Source organism: Scyliorhinus torazame, unplaced genomic scaffold, assembly GCF_047496885.1.
Source record: "Scyliorhinus torazame isolate Kashiwa2021f unplaced genomic scaffold, sScyTor2.1 scaffold_896, whole genome shotgun sequence".
NCBI lineage: Eukaryota > Metazoa > Chordata > Chondrichthyes > Carcharhiniformes > Scyliorhinidae > Scyliorhinus > Scyliorhinus torazame.
Genome location: NW_027308623.1, coordinates 11453 through 34788, shown reverse-complemented (window position 1 = coordinate 34788; position 23336 = coordinate 11453). Strand labels below are relative to the sequence as shown.

The window sequence follows — 23336 nt, the reverse complement described above, 5'->3', positions numbered from 1 at the left end:
TAGACACCGAGTTATCGCAATAGACACCGAGTTACCGCAATAGACACCGAGTTACCGCAATAGACACCGAGTTATCGCAATAGACACCGAGTTATCACAATAGACACCGAGTTACCGCAATAGACACCGAGTTATCGCAATAGACACCGAGTTATCACAATAGACACCGAGTTATCACAATAGACACCGAGTTATCGCAATAGACAACGAGATATCGCAATAGACACCGAGTTATCGCAATAGACAGCGAGTTACCGCAATAGACACCGAGTTACCGCAATAGACACCGAGTTACCGCAATAGACACCGAGTTATCGCAATAGACACCGAGTTATCACAATAGACACCGAGTTATCGCAATAGACAGCGAGTTATCGCAATAGACACCGAGTTATCGCAATAGACAGCGAGTTATCAGAATAGACAGCGAGTTATCGCAATAGACAGCGAGTTATCGCAATAGACACCGAGTTATCGCAATAGACAGCGAGTTATCGCAATAGACAGCGAGTTATCGCAATAGACACCGAGTTATCGCAATAGACAGCGAGTTATCGCAATAGACAGCGAGTTATCGCAATAGACACCGAGTTATCGCAATAGACACCGAGTTATCGCAATAGACACCGAGTTATCGCAATAGACACCGAGTTATCGCAATAGACAGCGAGTTATCGCAATAGACACCGAGTTATCGCAATAGACAGCGGGTTATCGCAATAGACACCGAGTTATCGCAATAGACACCGAGTTATCGCAATAGACAGCGGGTTATCGCAATAGACACCGAGTTATCGCAATAGACACCGAGTTATCAGAATAGACGAGTTATTACAATAGACACATTGAGCTGCCACGTGGTCATTTGGGGGTCACTAGTGGGTCACGGTGAGTGAGGGAGGCGGAACCGGAAGTCGTAAGTCGGCGGCTTCCGGCGGGGGGCGGGTTTAGCGGCGGAACCGGAAGTCGTGCGGGGGAGGATTTCGTGTCCGGACCGAGGGAGCGGCGGAGTTACCCTGACAACAGGAGGCCGCCCGGGGTGGGTCCACCCGGGAGGGTATGAAAAATATACCCCGGGGGAGGGGGCAGTGTGTCTGGGGGTGGGGGAGAGGGGGGCAGTGTGTCGGGGGGGGGAGAGGGGGGCAGTGTGTCTGGGGGGGGAGAGGGGGGCAGTGTGTCGGGGGGGGGAGAGGGGGGCAGTGTGTCTGGGGGGGGTGAGGGGGGCAGTGTGTCTGGGGGGGGAGAGAGGGGGGCAGTGTGTTGGGGGGGAGAGGGGGGCAGTGTGTCGGGGGGGGAGAGGGGGGCAGTGTGTCGGGGGAGAGGGGGGCAGTGTGTCGGGGGGGGGAGAGGGGGGCAGTGTGTCTGGGGGGGGAGAGGGGGGCAGTGTGTCGGGGGGGGGGAGAGGGGGGCAGTGTGTCGGGGGGAGAGGGGGGCAGTGTGTCGGGGGGAGAGGGGGGCAGTGTGTCGGGGGGGGGAGAGGGGGGCAGTGTGTCGGGGGGGGGAGAGGGGGGCAGTGTGTCGGGGGGGAGAGAGGGGCAGTGTGTCTGGGGGGGGAGAGGGGGGCAGTGTGTCGGGGGGGGGAGAGGGGGGCAGTGTGTCGGGGGGGGAGAGAGGGGCAGTGTGTCTGGGGGGGAGAGGGGGGCAGTGTGTCGGGGGGGAGTGGGGGGCAGTGTGTCGGGGGGGAGTGGGGGGCAGTGTGTCGGGGGGAGAGGGGGGGCAGTGTGTCGGGGGGAGAGGGGGCAGTGTGTCGGGGGGGAGAGGGGGGCAGTGTGTCGGGGGGAGAGGGGGGCAGTGTGTCGGGGGGGGAGAGGGGGGGCCGTGTGTCGGGGGGAGAGGGGGGCAGTGTGTCGGGGGGAGAGGGGGGCAGTGTGTCGGGGGGGGAGAGGGGGGCAGTGTGTCGGGGGGGTGAGGGGGGGCAGTGTGTCGGGGGAGAGGGGGGCAGTGTGTCTGGGGGGAGAGAGGGGGGCAGTGTGTCGGGGGAGAGGGGGCAGTGTGTCTGGGGGGGGTGAGGGGGGCAGTGTGTCGGGGGGAGAGGGGAGCAGTGTGTCGGGGGGAGAGGGGGGCAGTGTGTCGGGGGGAGAGGGGGGCAGTGTGTCGGGGGGGAGAGGGGGGCAGTGTGTCGGGGGGAGAGGGGGGCAGTGTGTCGGGGGGGAGAGGGGGGCAGTGTGTCGGGGGGAGAGGGGGGCAGTGTGTCGGGGGGGGGAGAGGGGGGGCAGTGTGTCGGGGGGAGAGGGGGGCAGTGTGTCGGGGGGAGAGGGGGGCAGTGTGTCGGGGGGAGAGGGGGGCAGTGTGTCGGGGGGAGAGGGGGGCAGTGTGTCGGGGGGGGGGGGGGGGCAATGTGTCGGGTGGGGTGGGAGAGGGGGGCAGTGTGTCGGGGGGAGAGGGGGGCAGTGTGTCGGGGGGGGGAGAGGGGGGCAGTGTGTCGGGGGGGGAGAGGGGGGCAGTGTGTCGGGGGGAGAGGGGGGCAGTGTGTCGGGGGGAGAGAGGGGCAGTGTGTCGGGGGGAGAGAGGGGGCAGTGTGTCGGGGGGAGAGGGGGGCAGTGTGTCGGGGGGGAGTGGGGGGCAGTGTGTCGGGGGGAGAGGGGGGCAGTGTGTCTGGGGGGGGGGTGAGGGGGGCAGTGTGTCGGGGGGGGGAGAGGGGGGCAGTGTGTCGGGGGGGGGGGAGAGAGGGGCAGTGTGTCGGGGGGGGGGGAGAGGGGGGCAGTGTGTCGGGGGGGGGAGAGGGGGGCAGTGTGTCGGGGGGGAGAGAGGGGGCAGTGTGTCTGGGGGGGGGGGAGTGGGGGCAGTGTGTCGGGGGGGAGAGAGGGGGCAGTGTGTCGGGGGGGGGGAGAGGGGGCAGTGTGTCGGGGGGGGAGAGAGGGGGGCAGTGTGTCGGGGGGGGGAGAGGGGGGCAGTGTGTCGGGGGGAGAGGGGGGCAGTGTGTCGGGGGGGGAGAGAGGGGGGCAGTGTGTCGGGGGGGGGGGAGAGGGGGGCAGTGTGTCGGGGGGAGAGGGGGGCAGTGTGTCGGGGGGAGAGGGGGGCAGTGTGTCTGGGGGGAGAGGGGGGGCAGTGTGTCGGGGGGGAGAGGGGGGGCAGTGTGTCGGGGGGGGAGAGAGGGGGCAGTGTGTCGGGGGGAGAGGGGGGCAGTGTGTCGGGGGGAGAGGGGGGGCAGTGTGTCGGGGGGGAGGGGGGGCAGTGTGTCGGGGGGGAGAGAGGGGCAGTGTGTCGGGGGGAGAGGGGGGCAGTGTGTCGGGGGGAGAGGGGGGCAGTGTGTCGGGGGAGAGGGGGGCAGTGTGTCGGGGGGGAGAGGGGGGCAGTGTGTCGGGGGGGAGAGGGGGGGCAGTGTGTCGGGGGGGAGGGAGAGGGGGGGCAGTGTGTCTGGGGGGGGGGAGAGAGGGGGGGCAGTGTGTCTGGGGGGGGGGGGGAGAGAGGGGGGCAGTGTGTCGGGGGGGGGGAGAGGGGGGCAGTGTGTCTGGGGGGGGGGAGTGGGGGCAGTGTGTCGGGGGGGAGAGAGGGGCAGTGTGTCGGGGGGGGGGAGAGGGGGGCAGTGTGTCGGGGGGGGGAGAGAGGGGGGGCAGTGTGTCGGGGGGGGGGAGAGGGGGGCAGTGTGTCGGGGGGAGAGGGGGGCAGTGTGTCGGGGGGGGAGAGAGGGGGGCAGTGTGTCGGGGGGGGGGAGAGGGGGGCAGTGTGTCGGGGGGGGAGAGGGGGCAGTGTGTCGGGGGGAGAGGGGGGCAGTGTGTCTGGGGGAGAGGGGGGGCAGTGTGTCGGGGGGGAGAGGGGGGGCAGTGTGTCGGGGGGGGAGAGAGGGGCAGTGTGTCGGGGGGAGAGGGGGGGCAGTGTGTCGGGGGGAGAGGGGGGGCAGTGTGTCGGGGGGGAGGGGGGGCAGTGTGTCGGGGGGGGAGAGAGGGGCAGTGTGTCGGGGGAGAGGGGGGGCAGTGTGTCGGGGGAGAGGGGGGCAGTGTGTCGGGGGGAGAGGGGGGCAGTGTGTCGGGGGGGAGAGGGGGGCAGTGTGTCGGGGGGAGAGGGGGGCAGTGTGTCGGGGGGAGGGAGAGGGGGGCAGTGTGTCTGGGGGGGGGAGAGAGGGGGGCAGTGTGTCTGGGGGGGGGAGAGAGGGGGGCAGTGTGTCGGGGGGGGGGAGAGGGGGGCAGTGTGTCTGGGGGGGAGAGGGGGGGCAGTGTGTCGGGGGGGAGAGGGGGGCAGTGTGTCGGGGGGGAGAGGGGGGCAGTGTGTCGGGGAGGAGAGGGGGGGCAGTGTGTCTGGGGGGGGAGTGGGGGGCAGTGTGTCGGGGGGGGAGAGGGGGGCAGTGTGTCGGGGGGGAGTGGGGGGCAGTGTGTCTGGGGGGGAGTGGGGGGCAGTGTGTCGGGGGGGAGTGGGGGGCAGTGTGTCGGGGGGGGGAGAGGGGGGCAGTGTGTCGGGGGGAGAGGGGGGCAGTGTGTCGGGGGGGAGAGGGGGCAGTGTGTCGGGGGGGGAGAGGGGGGCAGTGTGTCGGGGGGAGAGGGGGGCAGTGTGTCGGGGGGGAGTGGGGGCAGTGTGTCGGGGGGGAGTGGGGGCAGTGTGTCTGGGGGGGAGTGGGGGGCAGTGTGTCTGGGGGGGGAGAGGGGGGCAGTGTGTCGGGGGGGGGAGAGGGGGGCCGTGTGTGTGGGGGGGGGAGAGGGGGGCAGTGTGTGTGGGGGGGGAGAGGGGGGCAGTGTGTCTGGGGGGGGAGAGGGGGGCAGTGTGTCGGGGGGGAGAGGGGGGCAGTGTGTGTGGGGGGGGGGAGAGGGGGGGCAGTGTGTCTGGGGGGGGGAGAGGGGGCAGTGTGTCTGGGGGGAGAGAGGGGGGCAGTGTGTCTGGGGGGGGAGAGGGGGGGCAGTGTGTCTGGGGGGGGAGAGGGGGGCAGTGTGTCTGGGGGGGGAGAGGGGGGCAGTGTGTCGGGGGGGGAGAGGGGGGCAGTGTGTGTGGGGGGGGGGAGAGGGGGGCAGTGTGTCGGGGGGAGAGGGGGGCAGTGTGTCGGGGGGAGAGGGGGGCAGTGTGTCGGGGGGGGAGAGGGGGGCAGTGTGTCGGGGGGGAGTGGGGGCAGTGTGTCTGGGGGGGGGAGAGGGGGGCAGTGTGTCTGGGGGGGGGAGAGAGGGGGGCAGTGTGTCTGGGGGGGGAGAGGGGGGCAGTGTGTCGGGGGGAGAGGGGGGCAGTGTGTCGGGGGGAGAGGGGGGCAGTGTGTCGGGGGGAGAGGGGGGCAGTGTGTCGGGGGGAGAGGGGGCAGTGTGTCGGGGGGAGAAGGGGGACAGTGTGTCGGGGGGAGAAGGGGGACAGTGTGTCGGTGGGAGAGAGGGGGCAGTGTGTCGGGGGGGAGAGGGGGGCAGTGTGTCGGGGGGAGAGGGGGGCAGTGTGTCGGGGGGAGAGGGGGGCAGTGTTTCGGGGGAGAGGGGGGCAGTGTGTCGGGGGGAGAGGGGGGCAGTGTGTCGGGGGGAGAGGGGGGCAGTGTGTCGGGGGGAGAGGGGGGCAGTGTGTCTGGGGGGGAGAGGGGGCAGTGTGTCTGGGGGGGGGAGAGGGGGGCAGTGTGTCGGGGGGAGAGGGGGGCAGTGTGTCTGGGGGGGAGAGGGGGGCAGTGTGTCTGGGGGAGAGGGGGGCAGTGTGTCGGGGGGGAGAGGGGGCAGTGTGTCGGGGGGAGAGGGGGGCAGTGTGTCGGGGGGAGAGGGGGGCAGTGTGTCTGGGGGGGAGAGGGGGGCAGTGTGTCGGGGGAGAGAGGGGGCAGTGTGTCGGGGGGGAGAGGGGGGCAGTGTGTCGGGAGGGAGAGGGGGGCAGTGTGTCGGGGGGGAGAGGGGGGCAGTGTGTCGGGGGGGAGAGGGGGGGCAGTGTGTCGGGGGGGAGAGGGGGGGCAGTGTGTCTGGGGGGGGGGAGAGGGGGGCAGTGTGTCTGGGGGGGGAGAGGGGGGCAGTGTGTCTGGGGGGGGGAGAGGGGGGGCAGTGTGTCGGGGGGAGAGGGGGGCAGTGTGTCGGGGGGGGGAGAGGGGGCAGTGTGTCGGGGGGGGGGAGAGGGGGCAGTGTGTCGGGGGGAGAGGGGGGCAGTGTGTCTGGGGGTGGAGAGGGGGGCAGTGTGTCGGGGGGCAGAGGGGGGCAGTGTGTCGGGGGGGGGAGAGGGGGGGCAGTGTGTCGGGGGGGAGAGGGGGGCAGTGTGTCGGTGGGAGAGGGGGGCAGTGTGTCGGTGGGAGAGGGGGGGCAGTGTGTCGGGGGAGAGGGGGGCAGTGTGTCGGGGGGAGAGGGGGGCAGTGTGTCGGGGGGAGAGGGGGGCCGTGTGTCGGGGGGGGAGAGGGGGGCAGTGTGTCTGGGGGGAGAGGGGGGGCCGTGTGTCGGGGGGGAGAGGGGGGCAGAGTGTCGGGGGGGAGAGGGGGGCCGTGTGTCGGGGGGAGAGGGGGGCAGAGTGTCGGGGGGGAGAGGGGGCCGTGTGTCGGGGGGAGAGGGGGGCCGTGTGTCGGGGGGGGAGAGGGGGGCAGTGTGTCGGGGGGAGAGGGGGCAGTGTGTCGGGGGGGGGAGAGGGGGGCAGTGTGTCGGGGGGGGGATGGGGGGGGCAGTGTGTCGGGGGAGAGGGGGGCAGTGTGTCGGGGGGGGAAGAGAGGGACAGTGTGTCGGGGGGGGGGGAGAGGGGGCAGTGTGTCGGGGGGGGGGAGAGGGGGGCAGTGTGTCGGGGGGGGGGATGGGGGGGGCAGTGTGTCGGGGGGAGAGGGGGGCAGTGTGTCGGGGGGAGAGGGGGGCAGTGTGTCGGGGGGAGAGGGGGGCAGTGTGTCTGGGGGGGAGAGGGGGGCAGTGTGTCGGGGGGGAGAGGGGGGCCGTGTGTCGGGGGGGAGAGGGGGGCCGTGTGTCGGGGGGGAGAGGGGGGCAGTGTGTCGGGGGGGGGGGGAAGAGAGGGCAGTGTGTCGGGGGGAGAGGGGGGCCGTGTGTCGGGGGGGAGAGGGGGGCAGTGTGTCGAGGGGAGAGGGGGGCAGTGTGTCGGGGGGGGGAAGAGAGGGGCAGTGTGTCGGGGGGAGAGGGGGGCAGTGTGTCGGGGGGAGAGGGGGCAGTGTGTCGGGGGGAGAGGGGGGCAGTGTGTCTGGGGGGGGAGAGGGGGGCAGTGTGTCTGGGGGGGGAGAGGGGGGCAGTGTGTCGGGGGGAGAGGGGGGCCGTGTGTCGGGGGGGGAGAGGGGGGCAGTGTGTCGGGGGGGGAGAGGGGGGGCAGTGTGTCGGGGGGAGAGGGGGGCAATGTGTCGGGTGGGGGGGAGAGGGGGGCAGTGTGTCGGGGGGGAGAGGGGGGGCAGTGTGTCGGGGGGAGAGGGGGGCAGTGTGTCGGGGGGAGAGGGGGGGGCAGTGTGTCTGGGGGGTAGAGGGGGGCAGTGTGTCGGGGGGGAGAGGGGGGCCGTGTGTCGGGGGGAGAGAGGGGGGCAGTGTGTCGGGGGGGGGAAGAGAGGGGCAGTGTGTCGGGGGGGGGGAGAGAGGGGCAGTGTGTCGGGGGGAGAGGGGGGCAGTGTGTCGGGGGGGGAGAGGGGGGCAGTGTGTCGGGGGGGAGAGGGGGGCAGTGTGTCGGGGGGAGAGGGGGGCAGTGTGTCGGGGGGAGAGGGGGGCAGTGTGTCGGGGGGAGAGGGGGGCAGTGTGTCGGGGGGAGAGGGGGGCAGTGTGTCGGGGGGAGAGGGGGGCAGTGTGTCGGGGGGAGAGGGGGGCAGTGTGTCGGGGGGAGAGGGGGGCAGTGTGTCGGGGGGAGAGGGGGGCAGTGTGTCGGGGGAGAGGGGGGCAGTGTGTCGGGGGAGAGGGGGGCAGTGTGTCGGGGGAGGGAGAGGGGGGCAGTGTGTCGGGGGGAGAGGGGGGCAGTGTGTCGGGGGGAGAGGGGGGCAGTGTGTCGGGGGGAGAGGGGGGCAGTGTGTCTGGGGGGGAGAGGGGGGCAGTGTGTCGGGGGGGAGAGGGGGGCCGTGTGTCGGGGGGAGAGGGGGGCAGTGTGTCGGGGGGGGGGGAAAGAGAGGGGCAGTGTGTCGGGGGGAGAGGGGGGCCGTGTGTCGGGGGGAGAGGGGGGGCAGTGTGTCGAGGGGAGAGGGGGGCAGTGTGTCGGGGGGGGGAAGAGAGGGGCAGTGTGTCGGGGGAGAGGGGGGGCAGTGTGTCGGGGGGAGAGGGGGCAGTGTGTCGGGGGGAGAGGGGGGCAGTGTGTCTGGGGGGGGGAGAGGGGGGCAGTGTGTCTGGGGGGGAGAGGGGGGGCAGTGTGTCGGGGGGAGAGGGGGGGCCGTGTGTCGGGGGGGGGAGAGGGGGGCAGTGTGTCGGGGGGGGGGAGAGGGGGGCAGTGTGTCGGGGGGGAGAGGGGGGGCAGTGTGTCGGGGGAAGAGAGGGGCAGTGTGTCGGGGGGGGGAGAGAGGGGCAGTGTGTCGGGGGGAGAGGGGGGCAGTGTGTCGGGGGGGAGAGGGGGGCAGTGTGTCGGGGGGAGAGGGGGGCAGTGTGTCGGGGGGAGAGGGGGGCAGTGTGTCGGGGGGAGAGGGGGGCAGTGTGTCGGGGGGAGAGGGGGGCAGTGTGTCGGGGGGAGAGGGGGGCAGTGTGTCGGGGGAGAGGGGGGCAGTGTGTCGGGGGAGAGGGGGGCAGTGTGTCGGGGGGAGAGGGGGGCAGTGTGTCGGGGGGAGAGGGGGGCAGTGTGTCTGAGGGGGAGAGGGGGGCAGTGTGTCGGGGGGGAGAGGGGGGCAGTGTGTCGGGGGGGAGAGGGGGGCAGTGTGTCGGGGGGGAGAGGGGGGCAGTGTGTCGGGGGGGAGAGGGGGGCAGTGTGTCGGGGGGGAGAGGGGGGCAGTGTGTGGGAGAGGGGGGCAGTGTGTCGGGGGGGAGAGGGGGGCAGTGTGTCGGGGGGGAGAGGGGGGCAGTGTGTCGGGGGGGAGAGCGGGGCAGTGTGTCGGGGGGAGAGGGGGGCAGTGTGTCGGGGGGGGAGAGGGGGGCAGTGTGTCTGGGGGGAGGAGAGGGGGGCAGTGTGTCGGGGGGGGAGAGGGGGGCCGTGTGTCGGGGGGGGAGAGGGGGGCAGTGTGTCGGGGGGGGAGAGGGGGGCAGTGTGTCGGGGGGAGAGGGGGGCAATGTGTCGGGTGGGGTGGGAGAGGGGGGCAGTGTGTCGGGGGGGAGAGGGGGGGCAGTGTGTCGGGGGGGAGAGGGGGGCAGTGTGTCGGGGGGGGAGAGGGGGGCAGTGTGTCGGGGGGGGGAGAGGGGGGCAGTGTGTCGGGGGGGGGAGAGGGGGGCAGTGTGTCGGGGGAGAGGGGGGCAGTGTGTCGGGGGGAGAGGGGGGCCGTGTGTCGGGGGGGGAGAGGGGGGCAGTGTGTCGGGGGGGGAAGAGAGGGGCAGTGTGTCGGGGGGAGAGGGGGGGCAGTGTGTCGGGGGGGAGAGGGGGCAGTGTGTCGGGGGGGAGAGGGGGGCAGTGTGTCGGGGGGGGAGAGGGGGACAGTGTGTCGGGGGGAGAGGGGGGCAGTGTGTCGGGGGGAGAGGAGGGCAGTGTGTCGGGGGAGAGGGGGGCAGTGTGTCGGGGGGGAGAGGGGAGCAGTGTGTCGGGGGGAGAGGGGGGCAGTGTGTCGGGGGGAGAGGGGGGCAGTGTGTCGGGGGGAGAAGGGGGGCAGTGTGTCGGGGGGGAGGGGGGCAGTGTGTCGGGGGAGAGGGGGGCAGTGTGTCGGGGGGAGAGGGGGGCAGTGTGTCGGGGGGAGAGGGGGGCAGTGTGTCTGAGGGGGAGTGGGGGCAGTGTGTCGGGGGGAGAGGGGGGCAGTGTGTCGGGGGGGAGAGGGGGGCAGTGTGTCGGGGGGGAGAGGGGGGCAGTGTGTCGGGGGGGAGAGGGGGGCAGTGTGTCGGGGTGAAGAGGGGGGCAGTGTGTCGGGGGGGAGAGGGGGGCAGTGTGTCGGGTGGGGGGGGAGAGGGGGGCAGTGTGTCGGGGGGAGAGGGGGCAGTGTGTCGGGGGGGGAGAGGGGGGGCAGTGTGTCTGGGGGGGAGAGGGGGGAAGTGTGTCTGGGGGGGGAGAGGGGGGCAGTGTGTCTGGGGGGGGGAGAGGGGGGCAGTGTGTCGGGGGGGAGAGGGGGGGCAGTGTGTCGGGGGTGAGATGGGGGCAGTGTGTCGGGGGGGAGAGGGGGGCAGTGTGTCGGGGGGGAGAGGGGGGCAGTGTGTCGGGGGGGAGAGGGGGGCAGTGTGTCGGGGGGGAGAGGGGGGGCAGAGTGTCGGGTGGGGGGGGAGAGGGGGGCAGTGTGTCGGGGGGGGGGAGAGAGGGGGGCAGTGTGTCGGGGGGGAGAGGGGCAGTGTGTCTGGGGGGGGGAGAGGGGGGCAGTGTGTCTGGGGGGGGGAGAGGGGGGCAGTGTGTCTGGGGGGGGGAGAGGGGGGCAGTGTGTCTGGGGGGGGAGAGGGGGGCAGTGTGTCGGGGGGGGAGGGGGGCAGTGTGTCTGGGGGGGGGAGAGGGGGGCAGTGTGTCTGGGGGGGGGAAGAGGGGGACAGTGTGTCGGGGGGGAGAGGGGGGCAGTGTGTCGGGGGGAGAGGGGGGCAGTGTGTCGGGGGGGTGGGAGAGGGGGGCAGTGTGTCTGGGGGGGTAGAGGGGGCAGTGTGTCGGGGGGGAGAGGGGGGCCGTGTGTCGGGGGGGGGGAGAGGGGGGCCGTGTGTCGGGGGGGGGGGAGAGGGGGGCCGTGTGTCGGGGGGTGGAGAGGGGGGCAGTGTGTCGGGGGGGGAAGAGAGGGGCAGTGTGTCGGGGGGAGAGGGGGGCAGTGTGTCGGGGGGAGAGGGGGGCAGTGTGTCGGGGGGAGAGGGGGGCAGTGTGTCGGGGGGAGAGGGGGGCAGTGTGTCGGGGGGGGGGCAGTCTGTCGGCGGGAGAGAGGGGGCAGTGTGTCGGGGGAGAGGGGGGCAGTGTGTCGGGGGGAGAGGGGGGCAGTGTGTCGGGGGGAGAGGGGGGCAGTGTGTCTGAGGGGGAGTGGGGGCAGTGTGTCGGGGGGGAGAGGGGGGCAGTGTGTCGGGGGGGGAGAGAGGGGGGCAGTGTGTCGGGGGGAGAGGGGGGCAGTGTGTCGGGGGGGAGAGGGGGGCAGTGTGTCGGGGGGGAGAGGGGGGCAGTGTGTCGGGGGGGAGAGGGGGGCAGTGTGTCGGGGGGGAGAGGGGGGCAGTGTGTCGGGGGGGAGAGGGGGGCAATGGTTCGGGGGGGAGAGGGGGGCAGTGTGTCGGGGGGGGAGAGAGGGGCAGTGTGTCGGGTGGGGGGGGAGAGGGGGGCAGTGTGTCGGGGGGGAGAGGGGGGCAGTGTGTCGGGGGGGGAGAGAGGGGGAAGTCTGTCGGGGGGGGAGAGAGGGGGGCAGTGTGTCGGGGGGGGGGGGAGAGATGGGGGCAGTGTGTCGGGGGGAGAGGTGGGCAGTGTGTCTGGGGGGTGAGAGGGGGGCAGTGTGTCTGGGGGGGGAGAGGGGGGCAGTGTATCGGGGGGGAGAGGGGGATAGTGTCTCGGGGGGAGAGGGGGGCAGTGTGTCTGGGGGGTGGGAGAGGGGGGCAGTGTGTCGGGGGGGAGAGCGGGGCAGTGTGTCGAATGGGGAGAGGGGGGCAGTGTGTCGGGTGGGGAGAGGGGGGGCAGTGTGTCGGGTGGGGGGGGGAGAGGGGGGCAGTGTGTCGGGGGGGAGAGGGGGGCAGTGTGTCGGGGGGGGGGGAGAGAGGGGGGGCAGTGTGTCGGGGGGGGAGAGAGGGGGGCAGTGTGTCGGGGGGGGAGAGAGGGGGGCAGTGTGTCGGGGGGGGGAGAGAGGGGGGCAGTGTGTCGGGGGGGGAGAGAGGGGGGCAGTGTGTCGGGGGGGAGAGAGGGGGGCAGTGTGTCGGGGGGGAGAGAGGGGGGCAGTGTGTCGGGGGGAGAGAGGGGGGCAGTGTGTCTGGGGGGGGGAGAGGGGGGCAGTGTATCGGGGGGAGAGGGGGGCAGTGTGTCTGGGGGGGGGGGAGAGGTGGGCAGTGTGTCTGGGGGGGGGAGAGGGGTGCAGTGTGCCGTGGGGAGAGGGGGGCAGTGTGTCGGGTGGAGAGGGGGGCAGTGTGTCTGAGGGGGGCAGTGTGGGGGTGGAGAGGGGGCAGTGTGTCTGGGGGGCGAGAGGGGGGCAGTGTGCCTGGGGGGGGAGAGGGGGCAGTGTGTCTGGGGTGGAGAGGGGGGCCGTGTGTCTGGGTGGCGAGAGGGGGGCAGTGTGTCTGGGGGGGGAGAGGGGGCAGTGTGTGGTGGGGGGGAATAGGGGGGCAGTGTGTCGGGGGGGCAGTGTGTCTGAGGGGGGAGAGGGGTGCAGTGTGTCTGGGGGGGAGTGGGGGGCAGTGTGTCTGAGGGGGAGAGGGGGGGTGCAGTGTGTCTGGGGGGTGCAGTGTGTCTGGGGGTGCAATGTGTCTGGGGGGGGCAGTGTGTCTGGGGGGGGCAGTGTGTCTGGGGGGGGCAGTGTGTCTGGGGGGGGGCAGTGTGTCTGGGGGGGGGCAGTGTGTCTGGGGGGGGCAGTGTGTCTGGGGGGGGGCAGTGTGTCTGGGGGGGGGCAGCGTGTCTGGGGGGGGGGCAGCGTGTCTGGGGGGGGCAGTGTGTCTGGGGGGGGGCAGTGTGTCTGGGGGGGGGGCAGTGTGTCTGGGGGGGGGGGGCAGTGTGTCTGGGGGGGGGCAGTGTGTCTGGGGGGGGGGGCAGTGTGTCTGGGGGGGGGGCAGTGTGTCTGGGGGGGGGGCAGTGTGTCTGGGGGGGGGGCAGTGTGTCTGGGGGGGGGGCAGTGTGTCTGGGGGGGGGGGCAGTGTGTCTGGGGGGGGGGCAGTGTGTCTGGGGGGGGGCAGTGTGTCTGGGGGGGGGCAGTGTGTCTGGGGGGGGGCAGTGTGTCTGGGGGGGGGCAGTGTGTCTGGGGGGGGGCAGTGTGTCTGGGGGGGGGCAGTGTGTCTGGGGGGGGGCAGTGTGTCTGGGGGGGGGCAGTGTGTCTGGGGGGGGGCAGTGTGTCTGGGGGGGGGCAGTGTGTCGGGGGGAGAGGGGGGGCAGTGTGTCGGGGGGAGAGGGGGGCAGTGTGTCGGGGGGAGAGGGGGGCAGTGTGTCGGGGGGAGAGGGGGGCAGTGTGTCGGGGGGAGAGGGGGGCAGTGTGTCGGGGGGAAGAGGGGGGCAGTGTGTCGGGGGAGCGGGGGGCAGTGTGTCGGGGGGAGAGGGGGGCAGTGTCGGGGGGAGAGGGGGGCAGTGTGTCGGGGGGGGGAGAGTGGGCAGTGTGTCTGGGGGGGCAGTGTGTCGGGGGGAGAGGGGGGCAGTGTGTCTCGGGGAGTGGGGGCAGTGTCGGGGGTGAGGGGTACAGTGTGTCTGAGGGGGAGTGGGGGGCAGTGTGTCTGGGGGGGGAGAGGGGGCAGTGTGTCTGGGGGGGCAGTGTGTCGGGGGGAGAGGGGGGCAGTGTGTCTGAGGGGGAATGGGGGCAGTGTGTCTGGGGGGGGCAGTGTGTCTGGGGGGGGGCAGTGTGTCTGGGGGGGGGCAGTGTGTCTGGGGGGGGCAGTGAGTCTGGGGGGGGGGCAGTGTGTCTGGGGGGGGGCAGTGTGTCTGGGGGGGGCAGTGTGTCTGGGGGGGGGCAGTGTGTCTGGGGGGGGGGCAGTGTGTCGGGGGGCAGTGTGTCGGGGGGAGAGGGGGGCAGTGTGTCGGGGGGAGAGGGGGGCAGTGTGTCGGGGGGGAGAGGGGGGCAGTGTGTCGGGGGGAGAGGGGGGCAGTGTGTCGGGGGGAGAGGGGGGCAGTGTGTCTGAGGGGGAGAGGGGGGCAGTGTGTCTGGGGGGGAGAGTGGGCAGTGTGTCTGGGGGGGCAGTGTGTCGGGGGGGAGAGGGGGGCAGTGTGTCTCAGGGGGAGTGGGGGCAGTGTCGGGGGTGAGGGGTACAGTGTGTCTGAGGGGGAGTGGGGGGCAGTGTGTCTGGGGGGGGAGAGGGGGCAGTGTGTCTGGGGGGGCAGTGTGTCGGGGGGAGAGGGGGGCAGTGTGTCTGAGGGGGAGTGGGGGCAGTGTGTCTGGGGGGGGCAGTGTGTCTGGGGGGGGCAGTGTGTCTGGGGGGGGCAGTGTGTCTGGGGGGGGCAGTGTGTCTGGGGGGGGCAGTGTGTCTGGGGGGGGCAGTGTGTCTGGGGGGGGCAGCGTGTCTGGGGGGGGCAGCGTGTCTGGGGGGGGCAGCGTGTCTGGGGGGGGCAGCGTGTCTGGGGGGGGGCAGCGTGTCTGGGGGGGGCAGTGTGTCTGGGGGGGGGGCAGCGGGAGAGAGGGAGTGGCGGTTTTTAAGGATCTGCATATGTCGGCCGCTCTGCGTCAGGAAGAAGTGATTAGTTGCCGACAGGAGGGGTTTTGGGCCTCGAAAGCTGCAACGTGTTCCCCCCCCCTCGGAATGTGAACAGGGGAGGAGGGGGGTGAAGGCTGCGGCTGCTGGTCGCACCTCGAGCACGGGTTCACATTCACCCAGCGCTCCTCGAGGGAACGACGCGTACCCGGAACTGAACGGGTCTCGTCAGGGAATACCCTCACCCCCGGGGCACGTTTGGTCCGGGTGCTGCACGGCTTGGGATTCCCGGAATTCCCAACAGTGCAGACACTTTAAAGCAGGAAACCATGTCAAGTTTCTTGGCTGCTATTTCCCCGATTGACACCCTTCTCTCTCTTCCCTCCTCCTCCTCCTCTCAGCTCACCTCCGGATCTCGCTCTCTCTGCCGCCGGTGTCCGGTTGTTTTCGGCGGAGATGTTTGCCCCAGTGGCTAATTGTGGGGGCGAGGCGCTGCTTCCCGCCTGCCCAAACCCACTCTTCCTGCAGTGGCTGGTGGAATGGAGGGACACGGCGGCAGAGAGGCAGCAAAAATCTCAAATCGTCTACGAAAAGGTGGGTGAATTTCTGCATCGCGTTCAACAGGCTGGGGGAAGGCAGGGTGGGGGTGTGTGCCTTCGAGCTGCCCCCCCCCCCCCCTTCCAAGACCACATGAGAGGCCTTTTGGGTATGTGGGAATAAGGGGGAGAGTGGGATTAGACTGGGTGGGATTTTAAAGGGTGTGGGGAGTGAGGGGGAGAGTGGGATTAGACTGGGTGGGATATTAAAGGGTGCGGGGAGTGAGGGGGAGAGTGGGATTAGACTGGGTGGGATATTAAAGGGTGCGGGGAGTGAGGGGGAGAGTGGGATTAGACTGGGTGGGATATTAAAGGGCGCGGGGAGAGTGGGATTAGACTGGGTGGGATATTAAAGGGTGTGGGGAGTGAGGGGGAGAGTGGGGATTAGACTGGGTGGGATATTAAAGGGTGAGGGGGGAGAGTGGGATTAGACTGGGTGTGATATTAAAGGGCGCGGGGAGTGAGGGGGAGAGTGGGATTAGACTGGGTGGGATATTAAAGGGCGCGGGGAGTGAGGGGGAGAGTGGGATTAGACTGGGTGGGATATTAAACGGTGCGGGGAATGAGGAGGGAGAGTGGGATATTAAAGGGTGAGGGGAGAGTGGGATTAGACTGGGTGGGATATTAAAGGGTGTGGGGAGTGAGGGGGAGAGTGGGATTAGACTGGGTGGGATATTAAAGGGTGTGGGGAGTGAGGAGGGAGAGTGGGATTAGACTGGGTGGGATATTAAAGGGTGAGGGGAGAGTGGGATTAGACTGGGTGGGATATTAAAGGGTGCGGGGAGTGAGGGGGAGAGTGGGATTAGACTGGATGGGATATTAAAGGGTGAGGGGAGAGTGGGATTAGACTGGGTGGGATATTAAAGGGTGCGGGGAGTGAGGGGGAGAGTGGGATTAGACTGGATGGGATATTAAAGGGTGAGGGGAGAGTGGGATTAGACTGGGTGGGATATTAAAGGGTGCGGGGAGTGAGGGGGAGAGTGGGATTAGACTGGGTGGGATATTAAAGGGTGTGGGGAGTGAGGGGGAGAGTGGGATTAGACTGGGTGGGATATTAAAGGGTGTGGGGAGTGAGGGGGAGAGTGGAATTAGACTGGATGGGATATTAAAGGGTGCGGGGAGTGAGGGATTAGACTGGGTGGGATATTATAGGGTGTGGGGAGTGAGAGGGGGTAGAGTGGGATTAGACTGGTGGGATATTAAAGGGTGCGGGGAGTGAGAGGGGGTAGAGTGGGATTAGACTTGGTGGGATATTAAAGGGTGAGGTGAGTGAGGGATTAGACTGGGTGGGATATTAAAGGATGTGGTGAGTGAGGGGGAGAGTGGGATTAGACTGGGTGTGATATTAAAGGGTGCGGGGAGTGAGGGGGGAGAGTGGGATTAGACTGGGTGGGATATTAAAGGGTGCGGGGAGTGAGGGGGAGAGCGGGATTAGACTGGGTGGGATATTAAAGGGTGCGGGGAGTGAGGGGGGAGAGTGGGATTAGACTGGGTGGGATATTAAAGGGTGTGGGGAGTGATGGGGGAGAGTGGGATTAGACTGGGTGGGATATTAAAGGGTGAGGGGAGTGAGGGATTAGACTGGGTGGGATATTAAAGGGTGCGGGGAGTGAGGGGGAGAGCGGGATTAGACTGGGTGGGATATTAAAGGGTGTGGGGAGTGATGGGGGAGAGTGGGATTAGACTGGGTGGGATATTAAAGGGTGAGGGATTAGACTGGGTGGGATATTAAAGGTTGAGGGGCGTGCGGGATTAGACTGGGTGGGATATTGAAGGGTGTCAGGAGTGGGATTAGACTGGGTGGGATATTAAAGGGTGTGGGGAGTGAGGGGGAGAGTGGGATTAGAATGGGTGGGATATTAAAGGGTGTGGTGAGTGAGGGGGAGAGTGGCATTAGACTGGGTGGGATATTAAAGGGTGAGGAATTAGATTGGGTGGGATATTAAAGGGTGTGGGGAGAGTGGGATTAGACTGGGTGGGATGTTAATGGGTGAGGGGAGTGAGGGATTAGACTGGGTGGGATATTCAAGGGTGAGGAGAGTAAGGGATTAGACTGGGTGGGATATTCAAGGGTGAGGGGAGTGAGGGATTAGACTGTAGGATATTAAAGGGTGAGGGGGAGAGTGGGATTAGACACGGCATATTAAAGGGTGTGGGGAGTGAGGGGGAGAGTGGGATTAGACTGGGAGGGATATTAAAGGGTGAGGGGGAGAGAGGGGGAGAGTGGGATTAGACACGGTGGCCTATTAAAGGGCGTGGGGAGTGAGGGGGAGAGTGGGATTAGACTCGGTGGGATAGTAAAGGATGCGGAGAGTAAGGGGGAGAGTGGGATTAGACTGGGTGGGATATGAAAGGGTGCGGGGAGTGAGGGGGAGTGTGGAATTAGACTGGGTGGGATATTAAAGGGTGCGGGGAGTGAGGGGGAGAGTGGGATTAGACTGGGTGGGATATTAAAGGGTGCGGGGAGTGAGGGGGAGAGTGGGATTAGACTGGGTGGGATAGTAAATGGTGCGGGGAGTGAGGAGGAGGTGTGGGATCGGACTGGGTGGGATATTAAAGGGTGTGGGGAGTGAGGGGGAGAGTGGGATTAGACTGGGTGGAATATTAAAGGGTGTGGGGAGTGAGGGGGAGAGTGGGGTTAGACTTGGTGGGATATTAAAGGGTGCGGGGAGTGAGGGGGAGAGTGGGATTAGACTGGGTGGGATATTAAAGGGTGCGGGGAGTGAGGGGGAGAGTGGGATTAGACTGGGTGGAATATTAAAGGGTGTGGGGAGTGAGGGGGAGAGTGGGATTAGACTGGGTGGGATATTAAAGGGTGTGGGGAGTGAGGGGGAGAGTGGGATTAGACTGGGTGTGATATTAAAGGGTGTGGGGAGTGAGGGGGAGAGTGGGATTAGACTTGGTGTGATATTAAAGGGTGCGGGGAGTGAGGGGGAGAGTGGGATTAGACTGGGTGTGATATTAAAGGGTGTGGGGAGTGAGGGGGAGAGTGGGATTAGACTGGGTGTGATATTAAAGGGTGTGGGGAGTGAGGGGGAGAGTGGGATTAGACTGGGTGGGATATTAAAGGGTGTGGGAGTATGCCGGTCCTGGACCAGACCCCAACAGTGTCTATGCTACTGGACAGAAACCTGAATTTTAATTTTTATTCTGTAAAACTGAGAAGAAAGTATACCTCGCTCCAGGAGTGGTTCCACACAAACTAGGAATATGGTAAATTGAAATAAACTTTATTACTAACAAAGTATTAAAACATCACACCAAAAAATAGCTTCACAATTTCCCCTTAAACAGTAGTAATTTATACAGTGAATACAATACCCTTAGCTGCTATCTTTATTCCCACTCACACAACAAGGAAACCATCTCCGCTCTCAATCCACTGTTCAATACTGTTAGCACTCAGCAATACCTGCTGTCTGGAGATGTTCTTTGAGAAGGAGAGATCGCTTGACACTGCTTTAAAGATAAGATCTGACCCCTGTCAGACCCATGCAGGAGCTCCGGCTGTATCGTTTCAGATTCTGCTTCTCAGCTTGTTTCCGCTCTCCCGTGTTCTCAGACAAGTCTGCACCGCCTGAAAGACCGCTAATCTCACTTAAACTGTGCTGCAGAGAGCAAAACAGCTTGACTTCTGAACACAGCGTCATCCAGAACTGCACTGACCCGCTTTCCCCCAAAATGGCTGATACCCTTAGCTCCACCCAGTAACGGCCTCACCGGACCAAGCTGAAATCTAATTAACTCCACAGGGAATCCCCTTAACCCAAACAAAATTCCAGTAGCCCAAGCTTTTTACGGTGCTTTAATTTCCCTTAAGACGTGACTGCAACAGTCAAACTCACAACTCAGACTTTTAACCCTCGCGGCACCAAATACCTGTGATGCAATACACCTGAAACACTGACATTCACCACAGGAGTGAGCGGGAGAATGGGATGGGAATGGCTGGGATGTGGGAGACATGAATTCCAGTCCGATCCTGCATTAAAGCTGTCCTTCTGAGCTGTTTTGCTTGTGTGATGAACGTATCGCCTGCTTTTCCCCTGCTTTAGGCCATTCGCTCCTTGACCATGTACCCGCTGCCGTTGCGGACTGGGCGCGAAGCCAAGATTCTCTATGGCTTCGGTGACGGGATTTGCAACCGGCTGGACGAGAAGCTGTCCGAGTACTGCGCCAAGAACGGTCCGTGAGGCAGCCGCTGTCACCGGAATTGTCCTTTCATCGGGGGAGGGGAGCGCGGGCGGGCGTCCGAGAGAGACTGAGGGAGGCGGCCGTGCAACGGAAAAGTGCCTGAGGGATTTGGGGTGGGGGGGGGAGGGGAGGGATGGAGGGAGAGGCGGGATGGAGGGAGAGGCGGGATGGAGGGAGAGGCGGTGTGAGAGTGAGGGAGACGGGGGTGAGGGAGGGAGGGAGACGGGGGTGAGGGAGGGAGGGAGACGGGGGTGAGGGAGGGAGGGAGACGGGGGTGAGGGAGGGAGACGGGAGGGAGGGAGACGGGAGTGAGGGAGGGAGGGAGACGGGGTGAGGGAGGGAGGGAGACGGGGGTGAGGGAGGGAGGGAGACGGGGGTGAGGGAGGGAGGGAGACGGGGTTGAGGGAGGGAGGGAGACTGGGGTGAGGGAGGGAGGGAGACTGGGGTGAGGGAGGGAGGGAGACGGGGGTGAGGGAGGGAGGGAGACGGGAGTGAGGGAGGGAGGGAGACGGGGTGAGGGAGGGAGGGAGACGGGGGGGGGGGGGATGGAGGGAGACGGGGGCGAGGGAGGGAGGGAGAGGCGGGGGAAGGGGGAGGGAGCCAGAGGCAGGCGGGGGAGGGAGCCAGAGGCAGGCGGGGAGGGAGAGGCGGGGGAAGGGGGGGAGGGAGGCAGAGGCGGGAAGGGGAAGGGGGGAGGGAGGGAGAGGCGGGGGGAGGGAGAGGCGGGGGAGGGAGGAGAGGGAGGGGGGGGGAGGGAGGAGAGGGGGGGAAGTGGGAGAGTGGGGAAGGGGGGAGGGAGGGAGAGGCGGGGAAGGGGGGAGGGAGGGAGAGACGGGGGAAGGGGGGAGGGAGAGAGGCGGGGGAGGGAGAGAGGCGGGGGAGGGAGAGAGGCGGGGGAGGGAGAGAGGCGGGGGAGGGAGAGAGGCGGGGGAAGAGGGAGAGGGGGGGAGGGAGGGAGAGGCGGGGGAAGGGGGGGAGGGAGAGGCGGGGAGGGAGGAGAGGGAGAGGCGGGGAGGGAGAGGCGGGGGAAGGGGGGGAGGGAGGGAGAGGCGGGGGAGGGAGAGGCGGGGGAAGGGGGGGGAGGGTGGGAGAGGCGGGGGAGGGAGAGGCGGGGGAAGGGGGAGGGAGGAGAGGGAGAGGCGGGGGAGGGAGGAGAGGGAGAGGTGGGGAGGGAGAGGCGGGGGAAGGGGGGGAGGGAGGGAGAGGCGGGGGAGGGAGGAGAGGGTGAGGCGGGGGAGGGAGAGGGGGGGGGAGGGTGGGAGAGGCGGGGGAGGGAGAGGCGGGGGAAGGGAGAGGGAGAGGCGGGGGAGGGAGAGGCGGGGGAGGGTGGGAGAGGCGGGGAGGGAGAGGCGGGGGAAGGGGGAGGGAGGAGAGGGAGAGGCGGGGGAAGGGTAGAGGAAGGGAGATGCGGGGGAGGGAGAGGCGGGGGAAGGGGTAGGCAGGGGATGGGGGGAGGGAGGGAGAGGCAGGCGGGGGAGGGAAGGAGGGCGATTGTTCAGACGTTAATGTGGAGCTCTGAGTGGGCAAGATGCCAATGCTACCGGCTCAGACTGCCCATTGGCAGTGGGTGGGTGTGAAAGGAACAGAGGGGCGAGTCACGAGCCTCCTGAGGGACTGCAGGGTAAAGTGACCTTGGGAAATGAGGCTCTCGACACAACACATTCCGCTGTGCTTGGTTCCAGGTACCAACATGCCCATTCACTACGCCTATCACCCCTTTACCACGGAGCAAACCCACCACGGGACCAAGCTGGGCTCGCCAGCGAAGGCATTGCGATATCGAGCAGCCGAGAGCATGTCTGAGGAGGACGATGCCGCAGAACCGAGGCCGTCCCCATCAGTAAGTAATAGCCGCAGAGGGTGGAACGCTCCGCTGCAGCGGTGTGAGCGGGACACGGGCTCCCTCAGTGGCTTCATGGGTAGAACTCTCGTGCTATCAATCTCCGTCGCTCTCTCTCCGTCAAACGTGCTCTGTCTCCCTCCGTCAAACGTGCTCTGTATCTCTCCGTCAAACGTGCTCTGTATCTCTCCGTCAAACGTGCTCTGTCTCTCTCCATCAAACGTGCTCCGTCTCTCTCCGTCAAACGTGCTCTGTATCTCTCCGTCAAACGTGCTCTCTCTCCGTCAAACGCTCCGTCTCCCTCCGTCAAACGCTCTGTGTATCTCCGTCAAACGTGCTCTGTCTCCCTCCGTCAAACGTGCTCCGTCTCTCTCCGTCAAACGTGCCGTGTCTCGCTCCGTCAAACGGGCTCTCTCTCCGTCAAACGCTCTGTGTATCTCCGTCAAACGTGCTCTGTGTCTCTCCGTCAAACGTGCTCCGTGTCTCTCCGTCAAACGTGCTCCGTCTCTCTCCGTCAAACGTGCTCTGTCTCTCTCCGTCAAACGTGCTCTGTCTCTCTCCGTCAAACGTGCTCTCTCTCCGTCAAACGTGCTCTCTCTCCGTCAAACGTGCCGTGTCTCTCTCCGTCAAACGTGCTCTGTCTCTCTCCGTCAAACGCTCTGTGTATCTCCGTCAAACGTGCTCTGTGTCTCTCCGTCAAACGTGCTCTGTCTCTCTCCGTCAAACGTGCTCTGTCTCTCTCCGTCAAACGTGCTCTGTCTCTCTCCGTCAAACGTGCTCTGTCTCTCTCCGTCAAACGTGCTCTGTCTCTCTCCGTCAAACGTGCTCTCTCTCCGTCAAACGTGCTCTCTCTCCGTCAAACGTGCTCTCTCTCCGTCAAACGTGCTCTGTCTCTCTCCGTCAAACGTGCTCTGTCTCTCTCCGTCAAACGTGCTCTGTCTCTCTCCGTCAAACGTGCTCTGTCTCTCTCCGTCAAACGTGCTCTGTCTCTCTCCGTCAAACGTGCTCTGTCTCTCTCCGTCAAACGTGCTCTGTCTCTCTCCGTCAAACGTGCTCTGTCTCTCTCCGTCAAACGTGCTCTGTCTCTCTCCGTCAAACGTGCTCTGTCTCTCTCCGTCAAACGTGCTCTGTCTCTCTCCGTCAAACGTGCTCTGTCTCTCTCCGTCAAACGTGCTCTGTCTCTCTCCGTCAAACGTGCTCTGTCTCTCTCCGTCAAACGTGCTCTGTCTCTCTCCGTCAAACGTGCTCTGTCTCTCTCCGTCAAACGTGCTCTGTCTCTCTCCGTCAAACGTGCTCTGTCTCTCCGTCAAACGTGCTCTGTCTCTCTCCGTCAAACGTGCTCTGTCTCTCTCCGTCAAACGTGCTCCGTCTCTCTCCGTCAAACGTGCTCTGTCTCTCTCCGTCAAACGTGCTCTGTCTCTCTCCGTCAAACGTGCTCTCTCTCCGTCAAACGTGCTCTCTCTCCGTCAAACGTGCCGTGTCTCTCTCCGTCAAACGTGCTCTCTCTCCGTCAAACGTGCTCTCTCTCCGTCAAACGTGCTCTCTCTCCGTCAAACGTGCTCTCTCTCCGTCAAACGTGCTCTCTCTCCGTCAAACGTGCTCTCTCTCCGTCAAACGTGCTCTCTCTCCGTCAAACGTGCTCTCTCTCCGTCAAACGTGCTCTCTCTCCGTCAAACGTGCTCTCTCTCCGTCAAACGTGCTCTGTCTCTCCGTCAAACGTGCTCTGTCTCTCCGTCAAGCGTGCTCTGTGTCTCTCCGTCAAGCGTGCTCTGTGTCTCTCCGTCAAACGTGCTCTGTGTCTCTCCGTCAAGCGTGCTCTGTCTCTCTCCGTCAAACGCTCTGTGTCTCTCCGTCAAACGTGCTCTGTGTCTCTCCGTCAAACGTGCTCTGTCTCCCTCCGTGAAACGCTCTGTCTCTCTCCGTCAAACGTGCTCTCTCTCCGTCAAACGTGCTCTGTCTACCTCCGTCAAACGTGCTCTGTCTCCCTCCGTCAAACGTGCTCTGTCTCTCTCCGTCAAACGTGCTCTGTCTCTCTCCGTCAAACGTGCTCTGTCTCTCTCCGTCAAACGTGCTCTGTCTCCCTCCGTGAAACGCTCTGTCTCTCTCCGTCAAACGTGCTCTGTGTCTCTCCGTCAAACGTGCTCTGTCTACCTCCGTCAAACGTGCTCTGTCTCCCTCCGTCAAACGTGCTCTGTCTCTCTCCGTCAAACGTGCTCTGTCTCTCTCCGTCAAACGTGCTCTGTCTCCATCAAACGTGCTCTGTCTCCCTCGGTCAAACGTGCTCTCTCTCCGTCAAACGTGCTCTGTCTCGCTCCGTCAAATGTGCTCTTTCTCCGTCAAATGTGCTCTTTCTCCGTCAAACGTGCCCTCTCTCCGTCAAACGTGCTCTGTCTCTCTCCGTCAAACGTGCTCTGTCTCTCTCTGTCAAACGTGCTCCGTCTCTCTCCGTCAAACGTGCTCTGTCTCTCTCCGTCAAACGTGCTCTGTCTCTCTCCGTCAAACGTGCTCTGTCTCTCTCCGTCAAACGTGCTCTGTCTCTCTCCGTCAAACGTGCTCTGT

The 23336-nt window shown here is 66.7% G+C and overlaps 1 protein-coding gene across 1 annotated transcript; it reads left to right on the top strand.

Annotated features, from left to right (window-relative positions):
- Nucleotides 1–965: 965 nt before the first annotated feature.
- Nucleotides 966–20777, top strand: LOC140406820 (crossover junction endonuclease MUS81-like; the record flags this gene model as incomplete). Its single annotated transcript, XM_072494719.1, has 4 exons — nt 966–1057; nt 14549–14741; nt 18799–18928; nt 20620–20777. Coding segments are annotated over exons 2-4 (426 nt in total), but the record flags the coding sequence as incomplete, so codon positions are not given.
- Between the last annotated feature and the right edge of the window lie 2559 nt (nt 20778–23336).